Raw genomic sequence first — 19,393 nt, 5'->3', positions numbered from 1 at the left:
TTGTGAGACAGATCATGGGCATAGCTCTTGAGTTTAAAAAAATTAAGTTAAATCTGAAAAGGCTTAGTGCTGCATTCTTTATCACGTCCAGCAGGGAGCATCTCCTCTAGCTACAAACTATAGACTTCTATGCAACTATTCTCAGTTTGCTCCCTTGATCGATGACCTCTGCAGACACTTTCTTTACACACGTATGACCTCAGTCTTAAGTTTTAAGTCTTAATTTAATATCACATGTTCTTGATTTTGTTTTGGCCTCAGAGAAAAAAAAAGGAGGATAAAGAATATGTTTTTAGGAATATGGTTAACTTGTAGGAAAATGGTTTCCATGCAGTCTCGTCAGGTAGCAGTTGCTGGAAGTTGCTAGAAATTCATACTCACTGGCTGACAAATGTGTTTTTTGTTCTCACAAAGCACCCTATATAAGAACCAGGCCTTAGACCAATGAAGGATAGTTAGGTAGCTTGTCCCTGTCCTAAACAGAAGTGTTGGATACAAGCATAAACACCTTGATTGCTAATCAGTAAATTTCCATGTTTGGAGCAGACCGAAGAGCTCCAGGAGGTGAGCAAACAGCAATCTAATCAGTAAAAGACATAGTGCTAACAGGAGCTGACAGGGCGCTGGAAGACTGGCCTGTTCCTTTCCCTTTTTTTTAAGCCTTATTTACCTAATCATACATAGATTGATGCAAACACTTTTTCCATATGCAAGCACCCTGTGTAACATTTACTCATACACTCCCACATCAGGGCAACTTGAGGGTCCCGTGAGTAGCCGGGGACAATCTGCTCTTCCTTCTGAAACAAAGCCACCAAAGCATATGGAGTCGATACCTTTAAACCCAGCAAACTCTTCCTACTTCATTTCAAAGAAAATGAAAAGAGAAGATAACAAAAATAAAATCGCTGGAGTTAAACTAGACTAGTACATTTAAAATAGACTTATTTCTATCAAAATACATTACTGGCATTGTAGCCTGTCCCAACTTTCCTTAATAATTGAATGCACATTAAAGTAAAACCACCAGAGATGCAGTTACAGACTAACACTTTTTTGAGACATTGATCCATTAATGAAGGAGAGCTGCCCAATGTCAGGAGACACCTCTAACAGTTACTCCTTTTTCTTCAAAAAAAAAAAAAATGCTTTTTCTCTTTCTCTCTCCTTGGCCCCCTCCTTCTGTGTTTCCTCAAAGCCAGACATCAGAGTTAAGCCCAAACAGATCTGAAGATTTTAAACAGCACATTCCTTTGTTTTAATTTAAATGTCTCTTTCCTTCCTCCCCTTCCTCCCCTTAATGAGTTCCTGATAAAGCCCAGCTGTGATCATTTATAGTAAATTTTATCACAGAGGAATCAACACCTTTGAGATGCTGGAAAATTTGTCTTTTCCATGCTTTTTTGTTGTAAACACACTTTCAAATAAAGTACAACTTTCAAGGCTTCTTGATTTATACGTAACTTCACCAAACAAGATTAGCTTATATCTCATTTTCTTCACTTTATTTTACAAATGCAAAAAGAATAATCCTTGTTTTCTTAAACGATGAAATTAAAAATGTACTTTATCTTAGCCATCATATTTTCCACACGAATACACTCACAGAAGCTGGCCATATAACAGAGCAGCATCGGTGGATGGTTTAGTGAGAAATGCAAGTCGTATAGAACCACGGTGGCAGAGCCAGGTTGGTAATAGCTTTGGTTTGGACCAGAACTGGTAAAAGCATTGGTTTGGATCAGAACTGACTAATTTGTCAGCAGCTGTGCAGCTCTTGGTTCCAGTGACCCTGGGAGAGATTGATATCCAATCTCCTCACTTGGCTCCATCTCTCTCTGGCCAAACCACAAGGTCAAAAAGACAACTTGAAAAATGTGTTCATCACATGCTTTGCCTTTCCCTAAACTCTATTTATGCTTAATATTTTTTTCACTGGGGTGGGAGTTGCATTTCTAATTTCCAGCATCACAGTTTGGCTATGTTCTATTTTGTGTCTTTATGTTTTCCTAAATGATCTAATGGGACTACTGTTAGTGATTTCGATATTGTAATTGAGATGGTGAACCTGGGAATTTGAGAGTGCAGAGAGTTTCTACATGTCAAAATCAACACAATAGTAGTCATAAATTTTTATTTATCTTATTTATTTATTTAGTGTCCCAAACTGTGTCTGGATGTTGAAATAAGATCCCACTGGCACAATTGCCCATTTGGCTGTGATCAGGTCTCCGTTCCAAGCACGAAAGCAAACATACACACATGCAAAACGTACACACACCAGCAAATGGATGAATTGCTGCTCCACTGCATGACAACCCGTCTCTTGGCTCTGTAATAATCACAGAGTAGCAGTACAGGAAAAACACACGTGGTTTACACTACATTTCTTCTAGAATCCATATATGTGCCCATTCAAGCATAAGCATCGCAACGCACACCCACAGCCGCATACATAAACGCGTGCACACACAAAAAACATCAGCCTGTGGGTTTCCACTTTGGGCATCAAACCACACTCTCTAAAGTTTTTGCCGTGGTTTTTCTTTCCTTCTCTCGCTAGTTTTTTTGAGTTTTGCCAGGGACCTTGTTCCAAACCCATAGTCTGATGTTTTTACAAGACTTACACACACACACACACGCACGCACACACACACCACAATGCATGTGGAGTGATCAAGCACCGGTTGACCTACATGCTGGCCCAAGCAGGCAACGAGGGTGGAGCTGATGGCAAGCTTCTGGTGGTGGCTTATCATCTGCTTTTTCTGGATGTTAGCAGATCCCAATATTAGAAACACATTTATATACTTAAATGTGTAAGACAGATAGATAGCTACATCTCACAGCCTGTACATACAATTTCAGCATTATTTTAAAGCTATTGAACACACATACTTAAATAAGCGCACACACCTGTAGTCACACACCCACTATAGCTTACACTCATCTGCACAAAACCACAGGCCTGGGCTTTCCTACCACAGAAATTCTGAAGTCTAATGTAGAGCCACTAAACCACTTTAAACATATTCCCAAATCAAACACACTGCATAGCTTTAATAGTGTGCACACATTGCATAGCTTGTACTTGAATATTCAGCATTAAAGGCTTACATTAACCGTTACCGGGCCACACATACGCACAAGTCGTGTTGCAAGGAGTTCAAATACCAACATTTTACTCTTTTTCTAATGTTGGGATCCGTGCTTATGTACACAGACGTACATGCATGAACTCCCACAATGTATTACGTATGTTTAAACAACCGTTTCCTGGTGCAGAGTGCTAGGCTGCTCTGGGTCTGACTGGAGCCTCTGGGTGATTTGTCAGTTTGAGCTATGCAGATTAGAAACCCTTCACAGTTTTGGGTTTGGGTCCCAGAGGGACACACTCTGGGACCCCTGAATTCCTGGCCATGCTACGCACTCTGCTTCACCTTGTGGACCCTTAACCCGAAGAAAATGTGTACACTCAGATGAGAACATAAGGCTATGCATGGAAAAGATGTATATTTTCATCATTAAACAAACGATTAGATTAAACAAATTATGACAAAATGACAGTGTGAAAACACAATAGATCACATGCAATTATAATTTATAACAAGTTGGAAATCACATGGAATTCATTAAGTTAAATCAAACAGCATGACCGCCAGGCTTTGTTTTTCATTTTTCACTTTTTGTTTTTATTGGTCTGTTCCCTTAAATACTATTGTGTCAAGACTTTAGCTTGTGTACTCACATCCTCTTAGTAATCAGTCAGCATCTCATCACTTTGGTCAGGATATAATGTTTAAAATTGCTCTGTAATTGTTCTATAAATAAATAAACAGCACAAGTAAGGCATTATTATGACAATAATCAGAGAACCAACCAAACCATAATGGTGTTATATTATGCAAGACTTTCAAACATTCCTAACATTTTTGCAGCCTCCTCTACTTCTTCAACAGAAGAAAAGGTCCTATTCTTTCTCTGACTACTGGTTCATTGTAAACTACTTACATTAACAAAATATCCAAATAAACCTTTATTTTACTATTTTCTTTACTTCTTCGTGAAGCACTGGTAACTCTTTATGCATACCACTTTAAACCTTCAAATTTCATGGTTGTTCGTTATACTCATACTCCATATCCCCTACAAGCTGCGCGCGTTCGCAATTACGCACTGCTGGCACGGTCTCTGCGCACAGAAAATCTGCTTTGCGCACAAAAAAATATCTAACCTGAATTGAAATTAAAATAAATACGTTAACAATTCTGTTTTCAGTATTAGTAAGTGACTGGTTGCTCCAGTATGGGATCAGAACGATGCCACCTTATCCCATAGTCCAGCCAATCATGCGATTCACATTCACATCTATGCAGCTAATCAACATCATTGACAGGCTATGACAGCGTCCTTATGTGCCAACGCCGGTGTTTTAGCTAGCAAAGCGGCTGATGTGGAGTAAAGCCACGTTAACGACAACGTGTACAACCATTGGAGATGCGATCAGGACAATTGATGGAAAAAGTGTGGACTTTATACCAGTTTTTTTTTTGTTGTTGTTCTCCTTTATCTCATAGTGGACAGAAATTATTTGTTGGAGTGGCACAAATAATTTGTGTGGCAAATTTGATGCAGAACACCTGATTGTTCTGTAAATAGTTTGAAATGTTTATTTTAAAAAAACAAAAAACGCCTTGGCTGCATTTTTAGGTAAACAGCTGCAAAAAACTTTGTTTTGAAGAAGTAACTATATAATTAATTGCCCAACATTGGTCATTATATACTGTATTTTGCAGACAGAGAGTTACAGGACTCTCTCCGAGACCACAGACTCATACTCATAATACAAGTCAGAGCTTTATAAAAAAAAAAAAGAAAAGAAAAGAAAAGAAAGTTGTGTTTTCAAAATTGGACTTCATGTTATTTTTACTTCCAATAGTGTTAACATACTGCACAGGTCATGAACAAGATTTTTTTTTTCATTCTAAGTGGGCTAAAGCAGTTAATTAAAAGAAGTCTAACATAAATGTGAAGGCTGTAATTTGGTTATATTAATAAACCATGTAACTTGGATGGATTCGATGCTGGCGTGACCACAGTGCACACGTCTAATGTTGCTTACAGTGGTCCAAGGGACCGCTCAGGGAGTTTGTGTGTTCGCTCAGACACGTGAAAAATTAGAGGGAACATTGCTCATACTTCAGTCTTTGCAGTGTGCCGAGGCCATTATCAGATAATATTTTAGCGTTCAGCCATATGACTCAATTTCCCACCTGGCAGTGCGGAGAGGAAGTTCGCGGGTGACGTCGAGCCCAGCCAATTGTCTTCTTCCATACGCGGAACCCCGGTTGAAGAGGGAAGTTCAGTTTGTTTTCATCGAGTCACAAATAGCTTTCCTTCTTCTCCGAAGTCATAAAGAATGATTGGATACAGTTGACTTCTGCTCCGTGGAGATTTTAGTCTAATGGCTATACGTCTCATTTACAGGCAAGTCGTAATTTGAAACTACAGGAGCAAATTGACGTGTAACTGTAGAGTGGTTTAGTTAATTAGCGAACAGCTGAAATACCAGGAGTTGCGGGCTACGAAGGAAGAAAATCAGCGCTGGGCTCATGCAGCAGTATGAAACCGATTGGCATAGGAGTTGTAATTCGAAGTTATTCTGTGTGTTAACACTGAAGTGACAATGTTTCAGCATGTGTACCTAAGTGCAGAGCGGCAGAAATACTGACATCATGTGGTGTGGCGTAGTTACTGCATTCAAGCCGTTGAGCTTCTGTGTTTGGAAACTGACAGGTACAGCTCAATTTGGGGGAGTACCTGCCTTTATTTTGTGTTTTACAATAAATTTAATGATTTTGGTGGTTTAATTATTATTATTATTAATAGATCACTTTGGGAAGTAGCGATGTGTTGCTGAAATTAAAATTAGATTAATGGATTGTCAGTACCAAACTCTCTTTGGTTTCCACTTAGTTTTCAGCTGCAAAAAAAGCATGGCCCTTTTGTAGAAATTCTTTGCGAATTACAGATGAATGAAGATGTTTTGCTAGCTAATATATTAAGTATGAGAATGCTTTGTTGCAACCCAACTAATAAGCCTTTTTGCACAGTTGAACATTTTGCAGTTGGTGAGGTGAAAGTAATAGCATATAATTCACATAATTTTCCACTTATTAAGTTACTCCATGGCCCTTGTTGCTTTGTCTACACTGGTTAAAATGAATAAATGCATTACTTTGTTATTCTAAACTCTTTAACAAGACTAATATTGTGACAGCCCTTCTCAGTTATTCCAAGTGTTTTTAAATATGACATACTTGAGCATACAGAAGTAAATTTGCCAGAAGTGATGTTTGACTGATTTGATTATACTGAAATAATGTCAACAATCTCATAATTGGAACAGCAAACGCAGAGTAACCCAAAGTCCACAAGCTTAGTTTAACAAATCTTCAAAGAAAATATTTGACCAGTCACATCTCGTTCCTGCTCCAAAATGTGTTCAGCCAACACCAGAGCTGCTGACGAGTGTGCTTGTGCATGTACATATTTCTTCTGACATGCATTTGGACCAACAACTTTGTGTGACCACAGTTTTTAGCATGTTCCTGTGCACAGGTAGCTGCCTGTGTGATAGAAATTGTGGGTGACATCATTACTTTTAGTTATTAAGCACGTAGTTCTTTTTCAATTCTACTGTACTGAAAAATGGAGCCCCTTAGACACAAGTCAACAAGGGGTGTTTGTTCCTAATTTGGTCTGGGTTTTTTCCTGCCTGAAAATGAGTATTTATATATTCACATCAGCGAGCCATAGGGGCTTTCCAGCAGAGATGATGGCAAGACATTAAACAAATCGTGTGTAACGACGTGATCATAAAACACAACTCTGTGGTGTCCCACGCAGACCCGTCATTATAGCAAAAAACAACAAATACACACACCATTCTCAGCAGGCTATTTACAGACACGAAACACATCCTCACACACACACACACACACACACACACACACACCCCACACACGTTTTTTTCTCTCCCCGTCTTCATAAAAGGTGAAGAATGTGCTGTTTATTTTTCAGTAGGTTGTCATGAATGTGTGTGCAAGTAGGCCTGATCGCCGAGAGGTTATCATAATCGGATTTGCCTCAATTTATTTTCTGCTTGTTGTAAATTCAGCTTGTTATTGGATTATCCCCCTGTGCCACCTGTGCTACAAAGTTTTGGAACACATATTAAAGAAGAGCACAGCAATAACACTGGCAGATTGAAATTATTAACTGATATATTTGGATTAATGTTTTCAATACAGGGCAGCACGTTGGTGTGGTGGTTAGCACTGTTGCCTCACAGCAAGAAGGTTCTGGTTTCAAAGGAGTTTCCGTGTTCAACACTGTTTACAGGTTAAGTGTCTTGGGTGGCCCAGTTCCACAATACAAAACAGAATTTCTTTAAAACATTTAGAGATTCTGCTAATATGCTTTAAATCATTGCACAAAGTCAAGATCATAAATGTAAAAATAGTATATAAATGAAAGTACCAATAAAAATGATAAAGAACAAATTATAAGATACTCTCTGTGTAATATTTGGATTTTACCTTTTTTTTTTTGTTTATCTTTCCACTCTTAGCTCCTCAGTAAATTTTCATTGACCAGCAGCCAAATGTCTGAGCAGCAGCCACTGAGCCAGCCCCTGCAAACTGAAGAGCCATTGCTGAATGACCAGGAGATGCAGTTCTGGCTGGACAAAGCAGTGGCATGGGGCCAGGCTGACAGTCCGGACACGCAGAAAGACACCTGCCTACATATGAGCAGACTTAGGGATTTCCTCCACCAGCTTCTTACACAAGTGAACAGCATGGTAAGCACAAAAAGTGTACAGTGGGGCCCATGTAAACTTTGTCAAGCTGCAGGTATAAGCCTGAGGTGTATGTTTCTGACAAATATGGATGGTCTTGTTCCTACACCAGACTTCTTAGATGCTTGTTCAGTCTGATTTAATGCTCTGTATATTTTAAGAGGTGTGCTTAATGGGCTCCAAACGCCTTATCTGATGAAATAGAACAGAACAATTAATCAGCTAGGTTGAACAGCCAAGCAGCCATCTGAATAACGAAGCGCTAAGTTAGTTTAAAAATCACGCCCCGTATGCGAGTTCACTCCCTTTTAGAGCCAGGGCATGAACATGAGTCCATCGTTAGGAGCCCGCTAACAGAAGCTGCTCTGTGCTGTGGACAGGCTGTGTATGTCTGGCTGGCAGCACTGCGATGTTGAGTTAGTCAGGTAATAGCCGCACTGGGACCTCCAGTGCTAACCTAATGTATCCCAGTATCAGGTTCAGCAAATTTGGGAAGGGGACAGGATGGCCGCTGTGAGATTTCGGTGTTTCTGTATGGTCATTTTGCCTCGTTCCAGCTTTTTCTCCTCTCACGGGTTCTTGTGACCCGCTTTTCTTGCAAAAGGAGTCCTCTCATGAGTCATAGTGTCCTTTCAGGATCTAATTTGTGATGCTATGTACTCCATATGTTTTACCGCAACACTTTGATAATAGTCAGAAACAGTCCCATGTCTGCCTGTCTTTCTTCTTCCCTGTTGGTTTTGGGGTTAGCCCCATATTTTTCTAGATATTTTTCTCAGTCTTTCTTCTTTTCCGTTAACATTATTCTGGGTATATGTCATGCCGAGGTGTCAGTGTGTGTAGAATGATGGCACGGATTCAAAGAGAGAGAATGGTATAGCTTAATTGGCTTGAAATCCGTTTTACTGGCAGTTGGCTCATAAAAGACCAGCTGAGGATAGCCTGCTTCTTGGCAGCATTTTACATCCCTTGATGACTTAACAACTTTCTTGTGGCTTATGGTCTGAGATGAAAAATACTCCAAGTTATTGTTAATTTCCAGGTTTACACTTGATTAGAACAGTGGAGGATGTTGCCTTGCATAATGGAATAGTTGCATTTTAGGAGGTATGCGTTTTCACTTATCGAGATCTTGGATGAGAAGACCACTGCTGCTGTCATCTCTATCCATCTGGAGCTGCAGCCAGAAGACGGGTTAATTACCTTAACAGCTAGTGTGACTGTATCCATCACTGTGATGTTGCTATTTTGCTCCTACATTTTAGAAAGGATGAATGAGATTAATCAGCTGCTGAGCTGGGATTTGGGTGAATTTTGGAGGGTGCTCAGCTAGCTGCATTCCCCTATTTCTAATCTTTATGCCAAGCCGAATTTTGGCTCTAGCTTCATACAGTATATTCATTGTTTTATTTTATCCCTGAACAAGAAAATAAGCGATCATATTCACCTCAAATGTCAAGTGTTTAAATATGTGCACCTGCTATCTGTTGTACAAGTCCTCTTTTAAACATGCCTGCTACACTACAGATGCATTATTACATCACTCCTCAAAGGAGTTGATCAGAAAATCCTGGACCACTAAAGTAACATGAAGGGAGGATGTTGTTGGGTGTACTTGTAAACACAAGTATGTAATTTATCACAATATAAAATAATAGGTATCATATCTATGATATAGCAGCCACTCAGTGCATTTAGGAATGTAGGCATGGTCAAAGAGATGTGCTGAAGTCCAAACCTAGCAACAGATGTGTGGTGGATATTTTCTTGGCATTGTTATTTTATATATGTTATATATCGTTGCTGACCCTGTCCATCCCTTTATGGCCACAATGTACCCATCCTTTGAAGGGTGCTTTCTAGCCTGATTTTAAAAAGCTCAAATCACCTCAACCTGGTTTCTTGAACATGATGATGAGTTTATTGCACTCAAATAGTCTCTACAGTTACAGGATCTCAATTTAATGGAGCACTTTTGGAAACAGGAGACTTTCATTATGAATGTGTAGCCAAAAAATCTGTGTTAATAGCTGTATGCTACCATGTTCAATCTCTGAAACACCTTGCTGAGTCTCATAATGGAGTTCTGAATGCATAAACAGGTTCAATCTGGTTCTAGCAAGGTGAACTTAATAAAGTGCCTGGTGAGTGTATATTTATGTGATCAACATAGCAACTTTGGTATTTATTGTCAAGGCTATTGCGACTGTGGATCAATGATGTCAGGGACAAAAGTGTTACCTCACTTCTCTATAAACTTGTCCCATTGGCTGTTTCGCTTGTACATAATCAGTCACTTCTGTCTGAGATGTCTGTCCCTAATCAAAACAAGACACATGGATGCAAACCCACTTCACAATTAGGGACATGGTTGACAAGGCTTTGATGCTGATTCTTGCTTTGGTAGTCTTAGATAATTACTTTGTTCGCGATGGCTTATTCTTGTGGGAATTCAGTCAGTGCAGTCACAGAGTATGGTGCTGTTTCTATTGTAAATGAGCATTCCTTTTTAGTTGCACCAGCAGCATGCAAAGGCTCATGCATATGCCCACAGACAACATTTGCCATGGGTTGTTGAGCTGATGGTAAGGCTAAGTGTGTGTGAGAGGCTGAGTTTCACATGGCGTTGCTGGTTTTGTTAGGCATAGTTGGGGTTTTATAGAAACTCTGATTGGCCTATTATCATCATGCTTCCCATTAATGTTGATCTCATCCCCTTGAATGAGTCAAATCGGTCTCCTTGACAGTCTGGTGATCCTTTTAAACGCATCAGCCTGATGCTGCCTCATTTTTTTCCTCCCCCCACCTGCTTTGAAACTTCTGCATTTGTTTTCTGATTGATTCTGGTGGAAAGAGCACTATTGATGCATAATGGCTTCGAAAGAAACGTTCATTTTCTCTTTTTTTACTGCTTACTGTTCACTGTAAAATAATATGCAGCAGTATTAGTAACTGCTCTTATGTGCTGTTGATTTAAAAAAACAACAACAAAAAAAAAACAGGGTGGTGTGTTTTTTAAATGTGCAGATTTATTTTTCTTAAAATACCAAGATAGTTTTTTGTTCCTATTTGTTTTCTTTTGGGTCGTATATCACCAGCTGCTTTTCCCCCCTCCTCACAAAGCATTGCTGTTTGTTGGAAGATTTCAAAGTAGCTCCCTATTAACTTAATTCATTGGAGGCTGCACTCGGCTCTCACTTTCAGACATGGCTGGTTTTTTCATGTTGTTTTGTACGCTAAGAAACGTAAACCTTCTTCTTCTTCTTAATAATCCACAGCATGTCTCTTGTCCTGTCTTCCTCCCCTCACCCCAACTGGTCGCGGCATATGGCTGCCCCCTTGAGGCGGCCGTTGTTTTGATTTGGTGCTATAAATACAATTGAATTGAATTCTTGATATCGTAATATCACACTTTTTTAGTCATGTAAACATTTGTACACATTCACACCAGTGTGTGAATGTGTGTGTGAATGAGTGAATGACTGAATGTAGTGTAAAGCTCTTTGGGGTCCTTAGGGACTAAGTAAAGCACTTTACAAGTACAGGCCAGTTACCATTTATTGCGGACAGTGTGATATGGCATAACCCTAGTTGTGGCTGTATCTGATGCACACATTGACCCGGCATGTCCCAGGCATGTTCAATAGGAGACTTTGCTCTACAAGGTTAGTCAATGACTTTAGAATAAACAGATTTTCAACAGCGGATTTCTTTGAACTCTAAAAATAATTCACCAGAGAAAAAATGATGTAGACCTCACATGCAACAACCTACCGCAAAGTGAACTTGGGCCGGATTTATATCACAAGACAAAACAAAAAAGCGGGTAATTGTTAATTGGACAATTGGAACAATAATCACTTTGTTCCAATTGTCTTTTTTCCTGTAAAAGCTGGAAACTAAAGTCATGCAAAAAACAGAAAGTAGAATTTCTCGAGTGCACCTTGTGTCTACCACCATCTGTACTTCTGTTTGATTGTCTATTGCATTTCCACACACATTTTTACTCAGAGTTTTAGATTTGAACAGAACCCTAGTAAACATCTCTAACTGCCTGTTGATCTGTTTTCCAGATTAATTGTTTGTCATTCAGCTTCTCCAATAAACAAATTATTTCAGCCCTACATGGGAGTGAAGTAAGAGCAATTGTCTTTGATTAGGCAACAGCACGCTGCTTCAATTACATCTGGCATATGTCAGAATCACTGTGTGGGATTTTTCTGCTGTAAAGACTTGCTGTAGAGTTAAATTAGCCCAGAGGTTAAATGTATGATATAGTCTGTTAATATGGGCTGAATAATAAGAAATTTTGCACATGCACGTAAACATGATTCCTGCTCACATGTGCAGACATGCTTGTAAATTTAAGTCATGCGTCATCTCTTTGATCTGTTTTCTGCATGTCGCAGTGCGGGCAATCATGTTGATGTAGTAAACCCATAAAATAATAAGTTAAAACAGCAAAAGAAGCGTACACCTGTTTATTTATATGTATTTTCTTTTCCAAATCTAAGCTCAAAGCCTCAGTCTCCAGTTTGAATGAAAATTCTGCCTTTTGCTAGCAAAGGTAAAACTAGAATGAATTAAATTTGTGACAGATATATTTATATTTTGCTAAACTATAAGTTAGGTCTGGATATTGTTAAAGAGCCATTTGTAGAAGTTGTAAAACTAGTTCTGGCCTTAAAAGATAAGTACTGGGACAAGCTCTGCTTTATTATTGTTCATATGAGGGTATCGGCAGTGTTTTTTGATATTCCATTAAATGAAAATGGATAGAAATTAAAGTTATAAGAAGTCAAGTGTAAAAGTCATTCCAGTTCAAAAGCAGCATCTGCTGTTGCTCCAAACATCTCTGGATGTTTTAATTGGCTGTGAGGTGAACTATATCACATGGTCTGTTATTCTGAGCTGGATAAACAAGCACACACATGAGTACTTAAACCCTTACAGGTATCGCACCCTTGACCAGAGCCCTGTTTTGCAATGTGTTCTGTTTTCTGTATCTATCACTGTTGAGTCTATGGAAGGAGTTGTGACATGACCATAACAAAGGAAACAAGGTGATGCGTGAGCAGTATACTGTACAGCTGTTGATGTGTCTGTTACTCAGCTCAGTTCTAATTAGGAAGGATTGTGATTATAAGATTCTTCTAATGTTTAATGTTATGACAAAGTGTTGCTAGGTTAAAAGGATAAATGAAACAGGTGACGAGGTGCAAACATCTGTAATACAGTGAAACAATGAAAAGATATTTCCTTTGTTGTCCTTCTTCCATTTGTGTCATATTTCCATCCTATTAGAAACATATTTCTGCATGTACCTTCCCAGAAGTAAGAGAGTATTGAAAATGAAAAACACGTACAGTATAAAGTCTTTTTTTTCTCTCCCTCTTTCTGCCTCTAAGAGCTCAACAACAGAAACCATGAAGAGGCTGCCCTTCTTAGGCCAGCTTTTGGGTCAGCTGTGCTGGAATCCTTATGTCACCGTGTGTGGTGAGTGGAGCTTCTGGACAACTTTCACTCAATCGCTAGTGGGTTTCACAGCCCCAAAACAGATAAAAGTAATAATGATGGTAATCATTCTCGCATGGTGTATAATGCGTTATGTGGTGGTGTATTTTTTTGCAGATACAAGCAGAGGGCTGCTGCTTGGGTGTCTTTGGGGACTGTACTCAGAGCGTCCAAGCAATGCTGTGGAGAAAAAAGCCAACCAGTGGATACGGGTACGCACTTAGCATTTTAAATCTTTATCAGTGGCTCATTCAGGTTACTAATAAAAGTTGGTCTGACTTTTGATATATTTTGAAGATGGTCACAGTTTTGTATATGGCTCAGTGCTTTTTTTCAGTATATCTGTGACTGTTTATGTCATATAAGTTTAGTGATTATCAGTGATAATTGCAGCATATTCACTAAGACCTGGTGACCTGATATATTTTATTGTGAGAATGTCAGAAAAAGACACAAAATATATTACACAAAGGGGAACAAAGATGGTTTCACTTGAATATGCAGTGAAGATGTAATTCGTGTCTGAAGCCAAAATTCTCAAGTTCACTTCACAAGTTGACTTAATATAGAAACTTGTGGCATGTACTATATGTGTTATAGTTCTACTGTGAGTAGATATCTATCACAAAAAAGGAATCCTGGAAAAAATAGAGGCGAAAGGAACTATAAAATTCTGATATTGTACTAGTTGTTTTTATGCCTTTATAACATTTAGGCATTTTCCTTCCTATTGCCATCATATTAAAACCTGGTGTGTTTGCTATTCATGTTCTAATTCGTTCTGGACCGAGTTGACATACAGATTATTTGGCTGTTACAGATCATTCTTTTAGCAAATACTCATAAAAGAATCTCTCTTTGACTGCCTTCGGGCTGCTGAAGAGATTTTCAGTCTAATATACTTTTAATAGGAGTTTGATGGCCAGCTCTCTCTTTCCTCTTCAATTGAACATGGATGATGAATGTCGTAGATTGGATCTCTGTTTGCCTAAGCTTTTGTGCCCCAAACTGTAAAACATATTTTGAAAGCAAATCAAAATGGACTGTTTTACTGCCTCTTGTCACCAGAGGAGGATCAGCCTTCATATTATAGTTAGCGGATCCTGTTAACTGTGTGTTCTCAGGGCGCACATACAAAGGAGGGAACGGGAACAGAGGGAAGAAAAGATTCTGTGGTGTTCAACTTTGAGAGGGTTCACACAGATGGCTTATGATAAACAATGTGGAACATTCACATTTTTGCCAGATTATCTGTGTGTTAGTATTACTTGGATTAATTTCTCATCTAATAAAACATCCTTTTAATTGGAACAGTGTCTTGGAAGTAAACTTTAAATTTTTCCAGAGGGTCTTTGACCTGCAAGAGGAGAAGCAGAGTGCATGTGTGCATTGTGGTTGTGTACATAGGTGTACGTGAACTATACTAAGATATGAAGATTAATATTACTTTCTCAAATAACAATAAGACTCGTTTATGATTAGATAGGAGAGATGACCTGTCCTGGGTGTAGCTCACCTCTAGCCTGATGACAGCTGGAGTAGGCCCCAGCTCCCTCATGACTTTGAGCCAGTTTAGATAAGGGGTTAATAAAAATGGATAGATGGTGAAGATATAACCGCTCAGTTACAGTTACAACAGTTGTAACTTAAAGAATGAACTGGTGCCGTCTACACGAACAGCTAGAAAAACCTATTTATTTATTCATTTATTTACTATCACCCTATCACACATGCATATGTCAGTGTATTGTGCATTGTAAAAAAATCAGATTACACTGGAGGAGTGGAGGACAGAAAGTGGCAGGCCTAAAAAACTTTCTGTAGCAGATGAACAGTATCTAAAAAGTCATGTTTTTAAGAAAGGTGAAAAAACTCAGCTAGCAAAGACCTGACACAAAGGACCCCAACTGAAGAGTGTTAGTGGATGGCTGGCTGTCAAGAAGCCATTCTTGAGGTAGTTGAAATCATTGTCATTATGTACGAAGGAGGTCAGGAGAGAGGTTCAGTGGTTTACAGCCATCTGTAAAACATGGTGGAGGCTTTTCCTAGTAAAGTAATATAAATTAGGGGTGGCTACAGATTTTTTCCCATACTGTAAATAAAACCATAAATTAATCTAGAGACAACTTGGTTAGTTTTTCCAGTTTTTCCATTGTATTTTCAAAGTAATGTAATGCTTGTTCATGATGGTTTGGTAGTAGCTGCACTGACAGCCAGTGCTGGGTTCACTGAGGTCATTTCTAGAAAAATGGTTCACATGTATTGTGTACTGTGTAGCACTTGAAAGTACAATAACATAACATAACCACCTCTGTAGCTGCTCCTCATTGTCCTTCTCTTGTCCTCAAAAGGAGCTTCCATTTACCGCAAAAGACGGGAATAACGGGAAGAACAAAAAAACCTTTTCACCGCAACTCGGCCCATCTGGGAGAACAGGGCAGATGTATGGTTTTAGGCCAGAAATGGTCTGTCTCCGTGTCTCTCCCCGTGTCTGTGTTGTGTTGGGCTGACTGTCCTGGAATGCAGAAAGCAGCCTGTTTTCTGTTAGCCCTGTCTGATCTTGCTCCCCAACATTGTTTTCTTGCTGCCTCTGTAATAAGCTGAGTTTCTGATGCTAAGTGGCACCTAATTTATTTTTTTTTAAATTTAATTATTTTTTGTGCATGTTTGTGCATGCACATTTGAGTATTTGCACTAATATGTGTGTTTTGCCTGCCTGCTACTGTGTGTAATGTTAGTAGCCATATATTTCTATTTTTATTATTAAAAAAATGATAGTACTTAAGAGTACTCAGCCTTTTCTCCCATGTGTCTTTGCCTCACCCCTCCCTGTCTGCCTCTTTTCCCCACATCTGAGTGTTCTGACTGGGTTTGAAGAATTCCTGTTATAGCTGTAGGCTATGTCAGATAGTCATTAACTCAATTGGTCTGTTTCTCGACATCCTGTACTTGCAGAGAGACCACACAGTGCTGCACTACCATGGCATGAGCTTTGAGGAGATGACAGATAAGCAGAGCATGAGAGTATAATATTAGAGGGACAGAAGATGAACCGTTTGATATCTTAATCTTTGATGTCTATCTTTAGTGACTCAAACAGAGTGAACCACAGCTTGGCCCTGGAGCCACAGTGGCTACTTCACTTTTAAAACATATTTCTTATTATTGGCTAACACTGGCTCCTTTTATGTGTTTTTATTTGAAGATGAAAGTAGCTTTGTCTCCATTTATCTGATTCTTTTTGGGTGTCATTGCCCGATTGACTGAGATTCTCTTTTCCATTTCTTCCTTTTATTTATGAGGAAGAGTTTTTCATCGTTTCATCGCTTGTTTGTTTTCTACTTGATACACAAACAACATATCTAAGCGTTAAAGACTGTGACTTTTAAATGGCCACCAACAGACACATGCATTCTCATGTCAGAATTAATAATTATAGAATTAATAGAAATAACTATGAGTAGGGCTTGCAAGAATACTGGGCATGTAAAATGAATATGCACCTGACACTTTATTAGGTACACCCATTCAGCTACTTATTAACAGAAATATCTCGTCAGTTAATCACATATCAACTCAATTGCTTTAGGCATGTAGACCACCTGCTGAAGTTCAAACTCAGTGTCAGAAAAGGGAAGAAAGGTTGATTTAAAGCCTCTTTTCCATTAGTACCTACTTGGTTTGACCAATTTTCTATTATAATCGAGTACCACCTAATGTACGTTGTCGTTGTCATAGCAGTGCTGCATAGCATGGCAATCGGTGGCATGCAGTGTGACAACGTTTTTTTAGTGCCTGCTCGCATCGCTTGGAACAACAGCCGAGCAGGTAACCTAATGGAAAACCCTGGAAACCTTGGCGATCCATGGTGAGTCAATCAGAGGAGTTACTAATGGAAATGGGGCTCTTGAAGTCGGATGGGCTGGTTTGAGTATTTCAGACACTGCTAATCATCTGGGACTTCCCTGCACAACCATCTGTAGGGTTTAGAGAAAATGTTTATTTAAAAAAAAAAAAAAACTATACAAAAAACTAGGGACAAGTATCTTGTTGATGTCAGAGGAAAATAACCAGACTGCTTCAATCCAGTAGGAAGGCAACAGCAACTCACCACTCAACATTTCTTATAACCAATGTGGGCAGAAGAGCATCTCTAAACGCACAGCACATCAAACCTTGAAGCAGATTAGCTACAGCAGCAGAAGACCGCACCGGGTGCCACTCCTTTTAGCTAAGAGCAAGAAACGCAGGCTACAGTTCACACTGGCTTATCAAAACCGAACAGCAGAAGATTGGAAAAACATTGCCTGGTCTGATGAGTCTCAATTTTTGTTTAGAAATTCTCCCAAACTCAGTCCAATAAAGCACATTTGGGATGAAGCGGAAGGGTGGGTGGATTTATAATTACAATTAATTACCAAAAGCACTTTGTCATACTTTTCCCTTAAAGTCAAAAGTTAAAATTTAGAATAAAGGAATATAATTAATGTTATTTTGTCTACTTGCTAACGATTTTGTTTTTCTTTTCCTATCATAGCATAAATCATGACCAATGTGTCAACAAAAGGGAAGCTCAGTCTAAAAAAGAATCAGTGCATTGAAAAGAATCAAAAAGCTAAAACTATATCATAAAAGTTGCTGAATTTAAAAGGGGTGTTTCTTGTAAAACTTTTATTTTCAATCTGAGTTGGCTACATGACACAAATGATTTTCTTTCAAAAATCAATGTCTTAAAATGTCCATATACACAAGGTTTATGGGGTCAAAAGTGACACATTTGGCCATTTTGGTGGAAAACTTAAATTGCTCTTGCTTCTTTCCTGTAGCTGTCTTTGTGCCAGGTTTGAGGGCAGTTGCTTCTCTCTTTATTATTTTCTATAATGAGCCTTTTTTGCACTCTTATCCTTCATTTCGTCTTCTTTTTTTGTCTTTGCTGTTTTGACCATCTGAGGTTATACTTCAGTCTTTCTTTGGTTTTGGGAGAATTCAGTCATGGCTTAGTAATTGTTAACAGACACCCATCAAAAACAACCCAAGCCTTTGCGTTGTGCATTTTTCTACATCCTCTGTTTTAATTTTAGATTTATGGAGGGATAATTTCTATGGCAGCAATGGCAGTCAATGTCCCCAAAGCCAACTTAGTTGCTTATGACTTTTAAACTGCAGCCATCGCAGTGCATTCCAGTGTCCCTCTGATATTTCTTCTAACCAGCCTCCCTTCCCTCTCATTCCCCAGCCTCACTGTGCCTCCTTACCAAGGGTGGGATAAGATTGATCGGTTTTTTTTATGCACTCAATGTGCAGAGTTTGAGGGCTCTCAGATGGTAGTTATTGGGTTGTTTTTTGCGACTATGTGGAGGGTAAGCATCTTAGCGTGTTGTAGGGCTTTGCCAAAGAAACCACACATCCTCACCAACAACGCTGCAGCATCCCTACATTGGTTTCTGTTTTTCTGCTTCACTTGAGTTCTTTTCTTTATAAATTGTGCTCCAAAGTCTCCTTTTCTCCTTATCTATTGTTAAGCGCACACTGTTTGTAGTTTTAGGGGATTGGTTCTTTGTGGTATAGATGTTTCTCTGTTTTTACTGCAGCTCTATGTCTAGTGAAGATGTGAGGCTTTGGCTGTTTCTGTTGGATCTCACTTTCCAGCCTGCAACAGTATGTCAAATCTGTGGTTGAGTTGAGGGGATTTCTAAAGTTTAAATCAATCTCTAATTTCATGTTATGGATCTTTGAGTTTTCAAGCACTTCTGAAGGAATTCTGAAGAATATTTTTGTCAAAAATTCAGCGTATCATTCACGAGACCACTGAATGCTGTGTGGCATCACTTTTGGATTTTAAATGCCAACACTGAAAGTAAAAACAAGGCGATATGTCTCAACGCTTCTTCTGCTGTGACATATTTATTAAATATTTTGAGAAATCGTACATCTTGGCAGTTTTGCTGTTTTATTGAAAGCGGTTTGAGAGTTACTCATGTAGCATTGTGCCTTACACTATGAGCATTGTGTTCCCTC

At 39.0% G+C, this 19,393-nt stretch overlaps 1 protein-coding gene across 1 annotated transcript in view; it reads left to right on the top strand.

Moving 5' to 3' along the window:
• The first annotated feature begins 5,341 nt into the window (after window positions 1-5,341).
• The window catches only part of fancc (FA complementation group C), a 33,165-nt gene continuing 19,113 nt past the window's right edge, over window positions 5,342-19,393 (top strand). The window contains exons 1-4 of the mRNA XM_085425818.1: window positions 5,342-5,487; window positions 7,634-7,864; window positions 13,270-13,357; window positions 13,493-13,587. Coding sequence (XP_085281944.1) covers window positions 7,667-7,864; window positions 13,270-13,357; window positions 13,493-13,587 — 381 coding nt within the window. The 5' untranslated portion in view covers window positions 5,342-5,487; window positions 7,634-7,666. The remainder of the gene's footprint in view (window positions 5,488-7,633; window positions 7,865-13,269; window positions 13,358-13,492; window positions 13,588-19,393) is intronic.

The sequence above is a fragment of the Rhamphochromis longiceps genome, linkage group LG12, assembly GCF_057381845.1.
Source record: "Rhamphochromis longiceps isolate RC_006_pf linkage group LG12, R_longiceps_female_GT1.1, whole genome shotgun sequence".
NCBI lineage: Eukaryota > Metazoa > Chordata > Actinopteri > Cichliformes > Cichlidae > Rhamphochromis > Rhamphochromis longiceps.
The sequence above is the reverse complement of the archived record's forward strand: the minus strand, read 5'-3'. Positions and strand labels throughout refer to the sequence as shown.